General features: G+C 42.2%; 1 protein-coding gene across 1 annotated transcript in view; it reads right to left on the bottom strand.

Moving 5' to 3' along the window:
* LOC117362929 (interleukin-1 beta-like) overlaps positions 1-10,567 on the bottom strand; it is a 78,083-nt gene extending 67,516 nt beyond the window's left edge. The window contains exons 1-2 of the mRNA XM_033950020.1: positions 10,348-10,567; positions 5,895-6,020 (exon numbers count right to left, since the gene is read on the bottom strand). Coding sequence (XP_033805911.1) covers positions 5,895-6,020; positions 10,348-10,567 — 346 coding nt within the window. The remainder of the gene's footprint in view (positions 1-5,894; positions 6,021-10,347) is intronic.
* Between the last annotated feature and the right edge of the window lie 5,065 nt (positions 10,568-15,632).

The raw sequence follows: 15,632 nt of genomic DNA, 5'->3' as shown, positions 1-15,632 counted from the left end.
TTTTATGCTTGCTCATAAATCAAAGGTACAAAAGGCCAGTGACATTTGAGTATTAGTGAATCACTACTCACCTTCATTACTGATCCTTTAGCACCTGCAATCGGACAAGAGTTGGCCAATGGAATTTCCAGATCAACAAGAAGGGAATTGTCAGGTGTGGGTAAGATATGTTTAATAAACTTTTGCTCTGCTAGAAAAACAAAAGGGTAAAAATCAATTTGTAAATTGTAACATCAAAAATGATGTTTCCAGTGGCAGTTTGGAAAGCTTCAATTAAGGGTGACTTACACCATTATGTTACTGTTTCTAGTTGAACCATTTAAAAAATCCTGTTTAATGTATGAATTAAATATTAAATAATAAAAATATGATTCTAATATTACGTGATGTGTTTTCAGTAGTGCTACCCAATTCAGGGAAAAAAATTTGATTCAATTCGATTCAGCCTATTGAATCGATTTTTCAATTTGGTTCGATTTTCCTGCCCAATTGGGTGTTTTGTTTTGGGTTTTTTTCAAACATCCTGGTGGGTTTATTTTATAGCCTCTTCACCCCTTTTAGAGCCTCTTCACCCCCTTTGCCCTCTCCTACCCACACTGGTCCTGTGATGTAAACAAAATAAACAAACAAAAAATACTTTTCCTCTCTCTGTTAAATCCTAGCTCACGTTCACGGTCTAACACCAGCTCTGGAAGGATACACATTTCAAATCTGACATATTGTAATCACAAAACAGAAAATAAAATTATTTTTCCTACCTTTTGTTGGCTGCTCATTTTTCAAATCATGTTGGTCCCAGGCTCTGGTTGTCTTCTGATCAGGCTCTCCTTCTTTCTCTGTGTTAACCATCCATCTTCCATCTCTGTCCTCCCCTTTTGTTTCTCTTTGCTCCCCGGAGGTCTGGTATCTTTCCTTTTTTTCATCTCCATCCCCCCATAGCTGCAGCAATTGACCCCCCACCATCCCTAGATCCACCATCTCTTATTTTCTCAACTACCTTTTCATCCAGCATCTCTCTTCTGTGTCCCTGTCCCTATTCTCCTCTCCAGTAGTGTCCCACTTGTTTCCCTGTTCCTATGCTCCCTCCATGCCCAGCATCTTATCTCTGTTTCATGTCTCTCCCCATATCCAGCTTCTTCTTTCTCTCTTCCTTACCTCCTGTATCCCCTTCCCCAGGTACAGGCATTTTCCTATTATCTCTCCTGCCATCCTGTTCCTTGCCCACCTACTTTGGAGCAGTATCTGTCCCTCTTGTACCCTTCCCCTTGTGGTCTTACATTTCTCTCTCCCTCTGCCCATTAGTCCAGCACTTCTCCTCTGCTTTCCTCCCCCTCTTTTGGATTTGGTCTCTCTCTTCCCTTCACTTCACACCAGGTCTGGTATCTCCGCTCCCCTCTCTTACTCCTTCCTCCTCCTCCCTCTGCACAGGCCTGCCCCCCCTGCCACGAAGGCCTGCTCCCCCGCCGCAAGCCTGCATGTTCCCCCAGCTTCCCTGCTTTTACCTTAAGCTAATACGGCAGCCTGCAGGATCGCTGGTACTATAGTGATCCCTCCAGCGTCCGTCGTCCTCAGCGGCACGTTTCCTCTGCCACAATCCTGACCCTGATGTCAGAGGAGGGGCGGGACCATAGCAAAGAGAATGTGCCGCTGAGGACTACGGCAGCTGCAGGGATCGCTATAGCACCAGCGATCCTGCAGCCTGCCGTATTAGCTTAAGGTAAGAACAGGGAAGCTGGGGGAACATGCAGGCCTTTCCGACTGGCCCTCCCCCCTCAAGCAGGAGCGGCAGCGGACGGCCAGCAAGAGGCAGCACTGCCGCTCCTGCTTTAGGAAGGGTCGGTCATCGAATTGGGAAGCTGATTGTTTAAAAAAATTGAATCGATTTGAATCGGTGAATCAATTTGTATCGGTGAATCAATTCGAATCGTGAATCGGGCAGCACTCGTGTTCAGTGTTCTAACTGTGAGGTCACAATATAATGAGACCCAGATCGGGATCAAAAATAGCAACACATTGTTCCCAATATTCCAAATTTATTCCTATAAATTAGGCAACATTAAAACATGCACTTATCTTTTGTAAATCCTAATTCCACACACTGATGATACTCAGTGTTCATGATATGTGTTCACATGGTGATATCAACAATGTTCCAACCATGTAAAAAAAACAAAACCAAAATCTACTTGCTATGAAGTTAGTGATAATATCACATGGGTGAAAGTGACACTATTTAAAAATTTTAGACCAGTGAGGCTGATGTCAGTGCTGGTCAAAATGGTAGAGACTATTGTAAAGAACAAGATTATAGAGTATACTAGTGTTTTAGCTTATTACATTCGTTACAGTAACGGGTGCTAGAATAGCCCCACCTATACCCTGACCCTGACTCTGACCCCACCCATGCCCCGCCTCTATCATGCTCGGACCCTGCCTCCCACTGATCCCAGTCCCACCACCTCACCTTTCACCATTTCCTTTGTACCCTTTTGGCCCTCCTGAAAGGGTCTTTACTTAACCGAGGCAGCAACAGCAGTCCTGACGTACCAACCTTTCCTCCCTCAGTGCCCCAAAGCAGCAGTGGTCCTACCATTTCCATCTCTCCCTTTCCCCCTTTCACACCCTCTATCATCTCTCTCTAACCCTGTTTCACCTCTTTTGCCATCTTTCCCTTTCCTGTCCCCTCTGTCAAGTTTCAAGTTTTATTTTAACTTATTGAATCGCCTATTTATTTTACTAAGCGATTTACATAATTAAAAAAGCACATATACCAGTATTCACAGTAAGTTACAAAGATTTGACAAATTGACATAAAAACTAACAGTTACATAAGGAATGAAGGGCAGAACTACAATATTATTTATTAGAAAAGAAGACATGAATGGTAAGAACAATAGGAAGGGGAAATAAATAAAAAAGAAGATAATCATTTGATGTGATTATAGATTGAAAGCGTCTTTAAAAAGAAAGCTCTTCAGAGAGCGTTTAAAATGATTCAAGTCATTTTCTTCTCTTAAATACTGAGGTAAGATATTCCACAACTGTGGAGCTATAACCGAAAAAATTTCATGACGACGAGTTTCAATAACTTTCAATGAAGGAACTACTAAAAGTTTTTGATTAATAGACCTTAAAGAACGTGATGAGCAATGAGGAATAAGTAATTTATCAATAAATTGGGGTTCATTTGAAGATAGGGTTTTAAAAACTAAAAGCAAGATTTTAAAAGTGATACGGTGAATGACAGGTAACCAATGTGATTCAATGAAAAGTGGAGTGACATGATCAAATTTTTTACGATTATGTATCAATTTAATTGCCGTATTTTGAATTATCTGAAGACGTCTCTTTTCTTTTTGGGTAACATTTATTAATAGAGAATTACAGTAATCGATTTTCGAAATAACCAATGAATGAATCAATATGTTAAGTGATTTTGGTTCTAAAAACTTTGCAATTGATCCTGTAAAAACAGGATCTGACAGTGTTACTTATATGTTCATGATAGGAGAGACTATCATCAATAGTAATACCTAGTATTTTTAGAGATTTTACCAACTTTAGATGAACGTTATCTAAAATAAATGAGTACTTAAAGTTATATTATTTTTCCTGCCCCCTCCACACTCCCTGAAGTCTATCTCTCCCTATCCCCTACCATCTCTCCTGGTCCCCCTAGTAGCCCCTCTGTCCTTCTCATCCATCTTTCTCTGTCTCTCTCTCCTCACCTCCTGCCTCTGAGGAGCTCTCGCAGCTCTTCCTCGTCCTCCTCCAGCCAGGCTTCAGCCATCTTCCGCTGCGGCCTGCAGCCACTGACAGCCGCGTGCCGACAGCTGCCAACAGCCGCTGCGGCCGACATCCGCCTTGGGGGATTCTCATGCATGCGCACTCCTACCTGCGGTGCCCTACAGCGCACGGAAAACAGGAGCACGCAGGTGGGAGTGCGCATGCGCGCTTAGGGCTTTATTATATTAGATTCATAAGCATGGATTAGGGGGGGAATTCATTAAGAGGGTTTTCATGGCTTTGTAGGGCTGAATGAAAGCAGTTCCAGGTTTCTTCAGCTGATGAGCAGAGATGGGCAGTAATATATTACTAGTAATATACAGTGGAACGTTGGTGTACGAGCATAATTCGTTCCAGAAGCATACTCGTAAACCAAAATACTCGTATATCAAAGCGAGTTTCCCCATAGGAACTAAGGGAAACTCGCTTGATACATTCCCAACCTCCTGAGGCCACCGGCACTGCTGCATTTTACCCCCCCCCCCCCGCGATCTGGCATCCCACCTGCGATTCGGCATCCCCCCACTCGTGTCGCCCCCCCCTTCACTGCGATCTGGCATCCCCCACGCACCCACCAACCACCCAAACACATTGTCTTACCCCCATCTGGCACCAGCACCGGCACCAACGCACAGGACATGCCGGTGCCGGTGCCCGAAGATCTGCTCTCTTCCTTGTGCTGGGCCTTGATCTCCGAGAATCTCGCAGAGAGCGAGAACTAGAAGGCCTTGAGCATGCGCAGATGCTCAAGGCCCAGCACAAGGAAGAGAGCTGGTGCTGGTGCCGGTGCCAGATGGGGGTAAGACAATGTGTTTGGGTGGGTGGGTGGGTGCATGGGGGATGCCAGATCACGGCAGGGGGGCGACGCGAGCAGGGGGGGATGCCGGATCGCAGGGGAGGATGCCGGATCGCGGGGGGGGGGGGGGGCGCTCGTAAATCGAGTCAAGCTCAGTTTCTGAGGCGCCGATTTTGCGAATGCGTTGCTCGTCTTGCAAAACACTCGCAAACCGGTACACTCATAAACCGAGGTTTGACTGTATTACTTTTACAAGTAATACATTATTTTTCACAGTAACCTACCTAGATTAATAAGTAGAGAATGACGGGGATAAACTTTGTCCCTGTTCCTACCCCATCCCCTCAGGCTCTGCCCCCCAATCCCTCCCTGTCCCTGCAGGCAGGACTGGTTTTAGACAGTGTGGGTCCCAGGGCAGAAATTATGAATGGGACCCCCAGATCCCCTCTCTTCTTTGTCCTCCATCCCCCACCCCCATGCTGCTATTTTTACATTTTCCACCAAAGGAGGACACAAGTCAATGTTTTTCTTTCTGTGGTGTTGCATTGTATGCAGTGTCTGGCAGCTTAAGGATTCCAGTCTCTGGTTTCTGCCTTCTTCTGTCTTCTCTTAACTCTTTCTTGCCAGGGTTTCCTGTATGTTTGCCATTTTTCTCTCTTCTCCTGTCTCCTTCACTTTCTCCATTATATCCATCTCCAGCATTGATCTTTTACTTTCAATTTCTTCCATTTATTTTATTTTTTTAATTCTGTCTAGATTTCATTATTATCACCTAGTCTTCAATTTACTTCTTTTTACTAGCTCTACCTAAAGGTCTCCATCTCTTTCCCTCATCCTGGCCCCACCATTCCCCTTCCTCATACAGCTAATGAATATACCTGAGAAAGATTTCCATGCCCATAGGGATATCCTGAAAACCTGGTCTGCTTGCAGCCCTCAAGGACTGAACTTGGAAAAGTCTGCTCTGAACTAAAGTAGTCTGATTCTGTATTGTAACATCTTTACAGAAGCTCATGTAAACCACTCTGAATTGACTCCCCAGTCATTAATAACAGCATAGAAGCTTTCAATAAACATAAACCATAAACAGCCATTTTTGGTACTCATGCATCAAGAGTTAATAGATATGTAAAGAAAATCTCTCTCTCTGTATATATCTCTGTTCTGATAGCCCCTGACATTGTTGTGGAATGACAGTAAACACCAACATTCTTCATTCTTAGGGACATAGACAGATACACATCAATCTCATAAGTCTTCTTCATTTTGGAAACTAGGTACAAATACTGTACAGATAGATTTTGCTACTTACCTTTTCCATTACAAGGTGACATAAACAGTTGACCAGAAGACAATGTCATACAGTAATGCTGATCATCTTGGATTGTGCAGTAATTTTCAGATGATGCCTGCCCCTGAGATGATTGACTTTGCTGACCTAAAAGTAATCAGAGTGCATGAGCTTAATCTCTAATAAAAATGCAGTTTCAAGGTTTAATTGAAAAGCTTATTTCATGAGAGTACTGCATATGCTTGTAAATTCTTATAATCTATTTAGAGATTTAAAGTTTAATTTAAAATTGTTCATTTGTATTGGGCTTTCACACAATATCCTTGAATTGAAAAGGGTTACTTTTATGTAGGCTTTTCTGTGTGTAAAGCGTGGTTTATAAGTCCTTTTATAAATTGTGGTGGTGATATGTGTGCATATGTGGAGGTGCACCTTTTGGCAAACTTAGAGGAGCTTATAGTTTAGTTTGCATATGTGGAGGGGCATAATCAAAAGATACATGCATACAGATATCTTAAATACTCTGGGGGGTTGGCTAGTGAGAGAAAGATCCAGGCCCATACGTCCAATTCAGACATAGGGTGCTAGATGCTCAAAATCGGCAGGGGGAAATTGTTCATTTTCAAAAAATATGTCTAGATTTTTTTTTCCCCTGAAAATCATCTATCTGGACATCCAGGCTATTGTTCATCCAGACAGCCAGTATGTCTATCTTTATACCACATTTTTAACCAAAAAGTCGTCTAAGTCTCAAACGCCCAGAACAAGAACATTTGGACATGGGAGGGTCCAGCATTGTGATGGACTGGCCACCCAGACATGGCAACAGAGCAATGGGGCACATTACAGGGCACTGCTGTGAACATCACAAAAAGGGTGCCACATAAATATCTCACCAGAACTCCCTTATAGGTTATGGTGAGCCCTCAAAATACCCCCCAAACCCACTATACCCATCTGTCTATAACCCCAATAGCCCTTATGGTTGCAGGTGGCACCTATTTGGCAGTAGAGTAGGGTTTTGGGGGGTTTTGGGGGGTTTTGGTGGGCGCACATTTTCCACCATGAATGTAGTGGTTAGAGTGGCTTATGGGCCTGGGTCTTTCTCTCTATGGTTCACTAGCACCCCCCCCCCAGGGTACTTAAGACACCTATATGCATCTCTAAGTTTATTCAATACTTGATATACCGTCTATCATCTAGTACCTAGACGGTTTACAATGCTAAAAAAATAAAAATTAAAACAAGATAAAAAATATTGACAAGTTCAATGGGTAAGATATAGATAAAGAAAAACAAGCGGATCAAGGGGGAGGTGAGAGCAAAATGCATCGATGTTCCGGAGACAGGTATATACTTTTTATTCTGAAATTTGTGGCAGTGTGAAGGAGTCAGTGATCACTGGGGGAGTGTGTGTGGGTCTTTATATTGTCTCTGCAGTGGTTATCTGGTCACGTTGGATACCTTTTTGCCACTTATACCTGCTTTTACATTGTCTAAGTCATAATGTATAAGTTTCATCCAGGAAGTCTTGTGAAACATTCTATTATCTCTGCAGGACAACTAAGTCTAGGTTAGCCCACATCCTGTCCAAATACCACCCTAACCACTCCTCCAGATGTGCCCCTTTGGGTGCACAGTGTCATTCAGAGGCCTAAAAGATCCCTGGATACGTCCAGAAATTTGGTTTGATTATTGCCAATTGACCTGCCTTTTAGGCTGTCCAAGTGCTGACTTGGGCGGATTTTTAGACGTGTTTAAGTTCTGATTATGAGCCCCGTAGTTTATATGTCATTTAACAAATTGAGCAACTTACATATCTGTCAAGTGTAGTCAATTGTGAGGGTATAGTTTGGGCAGATCAAGGGTAAGTTTGATGGACGTAAGTATTTTACAAAGTATATAAGTACACATAGGGCCAGATTCTATAAATGGCGCTATCATTAGGCACTGTAGATGCCTAGCGACACCTAACAAAAATCCGTGTGAAACCCAAATTGTGTCAATCGAAGTTAATTGAAAATATGATAGAAAATTAACTACAGTATATACTCGCATATGAACCCATCCGAATATAAACTGAGGTAACCTTCCCCCCCCAAAAAAAAATGGGGGAAAAAAGGTTGACTCAAATATAAACCGAACTCACGGCAGTCTCACAAGATTTCTATGGGAACTCACATCAGACGTTATGAGTAGTGAGACTGCACGGGGCAGGAGCATAGGAGGATTGCTCTTGCTCTGGCTCATCATTGGACCAGCGGGGCTTAAAGTAGGCCTGGGAAGAGGCCTGTGATGGGTCCATGTCTGTTTTATCATTCATTCTTTGAGAAATTCCCTAACCACTATTTGTCATGTTTGTTTTTATTAGATTGTAAGCACTATCAGTGGCGTAGCGAGGGTGAGAGTTGCCCGGGGCAGTGGTGACCCTCCCCTGCCCTCTTCTCCACCCCATCCCCATCCACTCCTTCCCCGCCCCCTCCTGCCATGCGCACGCCCCTTCCCTTCCCCTGTACTTCAAGTTTCTTTATTTTTGATATACTGTTTATCAGACAGGTATCTAAATGGTTTACAATGAAATGAAATTTAAAAGAAAAGAATTAAAAATTTAAAATATATCGCATCTAAAGTTATAATAAATGAAAAGAAAAAGAAAGAAAGAAAATGGAAGCATAAACAAACTGACGCACGTGAAACGTGGGTCCAGGAAGTGACATCAGAGGAAGAGCCAACGCTGGTTATGTTAAAGAGGTACAAGGGAAGGAGCACACATGTGCCGTAGTGGGAGGGGGGGGGTGCGGAGAGGACCACAGGTGGTGACGCGCCCACCAAGATGGCACCCGGGGTGAACTCACCCCTCACCTTAGTACACCACTGAGCTCTACAGTACAGCACTGCATACATCTAGCAGCACTATATAAATGATAAGTAATAGTAGTACTAGTAAGACTGAAATATAAACTGAGACCCCCATATTGGGCCATTTTCTGGTCCAAAAATTTAGGTTTATATTTGAGTATATATAGTAATTAAAAGTTGAGTGCAGAATTCCGCATGGCGCCTAGCAGTGTCTAAGTCAAGGCACTCTCTGATGCCTACCAACACATACCACATATGTATGCATAGTTAGGGGTGGAGAATAGGTGTAGTAAATTAGGCATTGCCAAGTGTGCAAGATAGGCACCAGTGTATTAGGCTAGATAAAACCTGATTATGTACTGATGCCTACCTCTAAGGCGCCTAGCTACAGTTGTCTGCTTAGGCGTTGCTAGGCATGATTCTGTAAGCGGTGCCTAGTGGATGATTGACAACCACATGACCGGTGCTTAAAAGTTAGGCAAACTAAAAAAACAACAACAGAGAAACACCTCTACGAAATATCACACTCAATCAACAAAAGTAGAGATGAAAGAGATGCTTCAACTGGGACTTTATTGCACTAAAACAAACATCAGACTCAAAACAGCCTGTGTTTCGGCACCTTAGTGCCTTCCTCAGGAGTCAAACTGTTGATATATTCTGTTGTTCGGAGAATGACACTTCATATACACAAAAAAAGTCCAAACACCGCAATATCAATCCATAGTCACTTAAATAATGAAATGAGTCGAGAGAGTCTTATGTCCAAATAAATCAAACTAACAGGAAGCATAACACTAATTGTGAATGGAAAAAGGTGTGGTTAGGCCATTTATAGAATCTGGCCCATATAGTATACATATTATGGGACTATAAAGAATTTGGCTGCCGGAGCGGAATAACAAACCTATGTGGTTTAACGCTTACACCAGTGTTCCGCAAACTTTTGGGCACCGGGGCACACTAAACCTGGTGCCACAGCCGGAAGGCACCCAGAAGTGCACGGATGTCGATGCATTGATATCACTTGCATGTAAGATACTTTAATGATAGAGGAAGAGAGAAAATTGCCGACCATATAAGACCTGTGACAGCTTGAATACCTGAATAAATTCATGTAAACTGTTCTGAATGGTAAACCTGGGAGAATGGTATAGAAAATTGAATAAATAAATGAATGAAGAAATAGGTAGAAATGGGCAGACTGGGTGGACCAGGTAGCCCGTTTCTTCCGACAGATTCAATCCCATCAATATATGAACATAATGGTCAGCACCAGATTTAAATGTTGGCTACAGTATTTATAGCTATACCTGGATTTTCAGGACTGGCTAATATCTGGGTATCAGTGATGAAAATCTAGATATAGACTGACCAGCAGAAGTATTCAGGTACCACCTGTACTTAGGTAACTACCCAGGTAAAAACAGTAAAAGGAGATGCTCTGTTACTCTAATTTATCAAAATTGACAAAGGTAGGGGGCATCTTATAGACTAAACATTTTATTGAGACATAAGATTTCGAGGACCAGATGGGAGCTGCCCCTGCCCAGATAAATGCCATTGAATACAGACCCCTATGTTTCTCTCATTCAGAATTCACAAATAATCTTACTTTGCTGTTGATATCCTCCTGCCATCATATCCTTGATATGTATTCTGTCTTGTGCAAAATTGAGCCTGAGTGCCATACATGGTGGTATTGGATAAGTGACTTCTCTCTGGAAACTGGCATTCTGGGAATATTTGCTGGAGCAGGGACTCCATCTTAGGTCTTCAGTGTCCTGTGACTGAACAGAGAATGTTGTCATAAGTCTTTGTTGAGACAATGTCATTTCTCCAAACATTTTGGGGACAATTTTTTAACTCTCTGCATTGTTATAATGTGGTTAAATTTCACTTGTGGTCTTTTCAGCAGTTGCAAACAGAAAGTGCTTCAGTCTGAAAATTGCTGTGGGTCAGTGGCATAGTAAGGGGAGAGGGGTCTGCCCCAGGTGCTGTCTTAGTGAGGGCGCAGGCACCCATCCTCCTCTCGGCCCCCCTTCTTCCCCGCTCCCCCCTCCACTGCTGTATGTGCATGCTGCTTCCCTTCCCCCATACCTCTGTAACATTCCTGGTGCGAACAGCAACCCCCAAGCTGCTGTCATGCCAGCGTCGGCTCTTCCTCTGATGTCACTTCCTGGACTCACGCCTAAAAGTGATATCAGAGGAAGAGCCAACGCAGGCACGACAGCAGCTTGGGTTATCCTGCTCGTGCCAGGAAAATTACAGAGGTACGGGGAAGGAAAGCGGCGTGCGCACGCTGCAGGAGGGGGTGAGGAAGAAGCGTGTAGAGATGGGGGAAGGAGAAGAAGGGAGGGAGGGTTGCACCACTGCCCCGGGCACCTCTCACCCTCGCTATACCACTGCTGTGGGTAGAGGAGGTAATTCTATAAAAAGCATTAAAAGTTAGGTGCCAAAATATTGTCTGCCAAGCTCATATTCTATAATGGCAAATCTGCACACCATAGCTGTTATAGAATACTAGTGTTAAGTCTTCATTGACACACCTAAATTTAGATGCAGCCACTTAAGCCTGCGCTATGGCAGGTGCAAACGGGCATGTCTACATAAAGCACTATGTGCACATACAGTTACTACGACACTTCGCCCTCCGTATTCGCGGTTTCGATTATTCACGGTTTTTAGCTTGCTGGCTTCTCCCCCAAATTACATCAGCTTGCATAGAGAAATCGCTGATCCCAAGCGTTTACAGAAAAAAATCGCTGATGCTGATTGTCCAGCTCTTCTTATTGTAAACCGCCTCGAACTACTATGGCTTTGGCGGTATATAAGAATAAAATTATTATTATTATTCCCAGTATTTTGTTCATCGTGTTTTGCCTCTCCTTTAGGAACAGGCCAGGTCTCCCACCAAGTTATTCACAGTTTCACCATATTCATGATGGTTTTTAACAGAAAACAGCAAATAACATATAAAAAAGTTATTTGAGGTTTTTCAGTATTTATGGTTCTGTTAATCCCCTATCACAGCGAATACGGAGGGAGAAGTGTAATCACTTATGTAGCACTGAAAGGCATATGCAGCACTGTACATTTTGACATTTATAGAGGGTCCCTGCTTGGAATAATAATAATAATAACTTTATTCTTTTATACCGCCATAACCAAAAGTTCTAGGCAGTTTACACTAAAAAGAGCTGGACAATCAGTGAAATACAATAATACAGTAAAAAATACAAATATTTGTAAAATAGAATTTCAATAATAAAACTCACTAAGTAATAAACTTATCGAACAAAGTGGTCTTAATTAATTTCCAAAGAGCTTACAACCTAACTTGGACAGACAGACATGACATATAGGGTTGGGGATACAGAACCCAAGGAGAGGCGTTAGGAGTCAAAAGCACTCTCAAAGAAGTGGGCTTTTAAACAGGCCTTGAACATTGCCAGAGACGGAGCCCCCTGTAGGGATTCTGGTAGCTTGTTCCAAGCATACAGTGCAGCAAGGCAGAAGGGACGGAGTCTGGAGTTGGCAGCAGAAGAGAAGGGCACAGAAAGGAGGGACTTATGAGTTGAGTGGAGCACATGGGGGTGGGGGATCATAGGGGGAGATAAATGACATTGTTCTATTTTTTATCTATTTAAAAATTGTATGGTCTGCTCCATCCACAGTTCTAGGCAGACCACAAATGCCCACATACAAAAACTTCAAATTAAACAAACACAATGACAGTAATAACATAAGACATAAAATACAGAAACCTAGAAACATGATGGCAGGTAAAGGCCAAATGGCCCATTCAGTCTGCCCATCTACAGCATCCAATATCTCCTCCTTTCCCTAAGAGATTCCACGTGCCTGTCCCACAACTTCTTGATTTCAGACAGTCTTTGTCTCCACCACCTCTACCAGGAGACTATTCCATGCATCTACCACCGTTTCTTGAAAAAAAGTATTTGCTTAGATTATTCCTGAGCCTATCACCTCAACTTCATCCCATGCCCTCTCACACTGGAGTTTCCTTTCAATTGTAAGACTCGCCTCAAGCACATTTATGTCATGTAGGTATTTAAAAGTCTCTATCATATCCCCTCCCCCTACCTTTCCTCCACAGTATATATACGCATTATGACAAAGACCACTTACCATTTTATTAGCCTTTCTCTGGATCGACTCCATCCTTTTTATATCTTTTTGAAGGTGCAGCCTCCAGAATTGTACACAATATTCTAAATGAGGTGTTATCAGAGTCTTATACAGGGGCATCAATACCTCCTTTTTCCTAATGACCATACCTCTTCCTATATACCCTAGCATCCTTCTAGCTTTCGCTGTCTCATTATCAACCTGTTTGGCCACCTTAAGATCATCGCATACAATCACACCCAAGTCCCACTGTTCTGTTGTGTACAAAAGTTCTTCACTCCCTAAACTGTACCGTTCCTTCTAGTTTTTTCAACACAAATGCATGAGTTTGCATTTCTTAGCATTAAATTTTAGCTGTCAAATTTCAGACCACTCTTCAAGCTTTGATAGGTCTTCCTTCATGTTATTCACATCATCCGGAGTGTCTACTCTATTGCAGATTTTGGTATCATCCACAAAGAGGCAAATCTTACCCAACAGCTCTTCAGCAATATCGTTTATAACAGTGGTCTCAAACTCAAACCCTTTGCAGGGCCACATTTTGGATTTGTAGGTACTTGGAGGGCCTCAGAAAAAAATAGTTAATGTCTTATTAAAGAAATGACAATTTTGCAGGAGGTAAAACTCTTTATAGTTTATAAATCTTTATTTTGGCTAAGTCTTAATAATAATATTGTAATTTATAGCTAAAGATACATATGATCAAGAAACTGTTTTATTTTACTTTTGTGATGATAAACATACTGAGGGCCTCAAAATAGTACCTGGCGGGCCCCCGGGCCATGAGTTTGAGACCACTGGTTTATAACAATGTTAAAAAGAACAGGTCCAAGAAATGAACTTTGAGGTACACCACTGGTAACATCCCTTTCCTCAGTGTAATCTCCATTGACCACTACCCTCTGTTACCTTTCACTTAACCAGTTCCTGACATAGTCATCATTTTGGGGCCCATACTGAGGGCACTCAGTTTATTTTTTAGACGCCTGTGTGGAACACTGTCAAAGGTTTTGCTAAATCTAAATACAGCAAATCTAGCACCCATTCAAAGAAATTAAACAGATGTGTCTGACAAGACCTGCCTTTAGTGAATCCATGTTGCCAGTGGCATAGTAAAGGGGGGGGAGGTGCAAGGGTGCTGTCCGTCCTGAGCGCCATGTTGATGTATTTGTTAAGCAATTCAGCCTTATCTTTATTAGCTTCTACATATTCCTCCCCTTCACCTTTGAGTTTCACAGTGCAACTTTTGCATTTCTTACTATCATTAATATATTTACAAAGTGTCTTGTCCCCTGTTTTATCAAGTCGACTTATTTTTTCTTCCATTTGCATCTTTGCTTTCCTGACTAGTCGACCAGCCTCTTCACTTTTCCAGATATTTTTTTCCGGTCTTCATCTTTCTGCTATCTTCTGTAGTCTATGAAAGCTACACTCTTTTTCCTTATCTTCTTAGCTACAACTTTTGAGACCCAAAGAGGCTTTCTTTTCCTCTTACTTTTTACTTACTTTTCATACAAAATGGTTTGTTGCCATAAGAACATAAGAATAGCCTTACTGGATCAGACCAATGGTCCATCTAGTCCAGTATACCGTCTTTACGGTGGCCAATCCAAGTATCAAGTACCTGGCAAAAACCCAAATAGTAGCAGCATTCCATGCTACCAACCCATGTCTGTCTCAACAGCAGACTGTGGACTTTTCCTCTAGGAACTTGTCCAAACCTTTTTTAAAACCAGCTACATTAACTGCTCTTATCACATCCTCTTGCAACGTGTTCCAGAGCTTAACTATTCTCTTAGTGAAAAAAAATATTTCCTCCTATTAGTTTTAAAAGTATTACTCTGTAACTTCATTGAGTGTCCCCTAGTCTTTGTAAATATTGATGCAGTACAATATTGATCCACTTGTATCCATTCTACACCACTCAGGATTTTGTAGACGTCAATCATATCTCCCCTCAAGCCATCTCTTTTCCAAGCTGAAGAGCCCTAATCTCTCTATTCTTTCCTCATACGAGAGGAGTTCTATCCCCTTTATCATCTTGGTCGCTCTTCTTTGAACTTTTTCTAGTGCCGCTATATCTTTTTTGAGATATGGAGACCAGAACTGAATGCAATACTCAAGGTGAGGTCACACCACTAAGCGATACAGAGGCATTATATCATTCTTAGTCTTGTTAACCATCCCTTTTCTAATAATTCTTAGCATCCTGTTTGCCTTCTTGGCCGCCGCCACACATTGGGCGGAAAGTTTCATTGCATTTTCTACGATGACACCCAGATCCTTTTCTTGAAAGCTGATCTCCAAGGTGATCCCTAGCATCTGATAACTATGATTTGGATTATTCTTCCTAATTTGCATCACTTTGCATTTGTTCACATTAAATTTCATCTGCCACTTGGATGCCCAATCTTTCAATTTCCTAAGGTCTTCCTGCTGTTTTTCACAGTCCGCATGTGTTTTAACAACTTTGAACAGTTTAGTGTCATCTGCAAATTTAATCACCTCGCTAGTAGTTCCAATTTCTACCCATTGTTTTCCTACTTCTTCTAGATCCTCTCATCCAGACAATTCCTTGACATAATCCCCCATCTGAACAAAATTAGTTTTTTTAAAGTCTAGAATCTTCACTTTCTAATGAGTCCTCTCTACACCTGCAATGATCACCCACTATTACATCAGAAACACTTTCCCCATTTGAAAGCACTGAGTCTAATATGACCCCATCCTGTGTGGGTTCTATTACCA

The sequence above is a fragment of the Geotrypetes seraphini genome, chromosome 6 (genome assembly GCF_902459505.1).
Source record: "Geotrypetes seraphini chromosome 6, aGeoSer1.1, whole genome shotgun sequence".
Classification (NCBI taxonomy): Eukaryota; Metazoa; Chordata; class Amphibia; order Gymnophiona; family Dermophiidae; genus Geotrypetes; species Geotrypetes seraphini.
The sequence above is the reverse complement of the archived record's forward strand: the minus strand, read 5'-3'. Positions and strand labels throughout refer to the sequence as shown.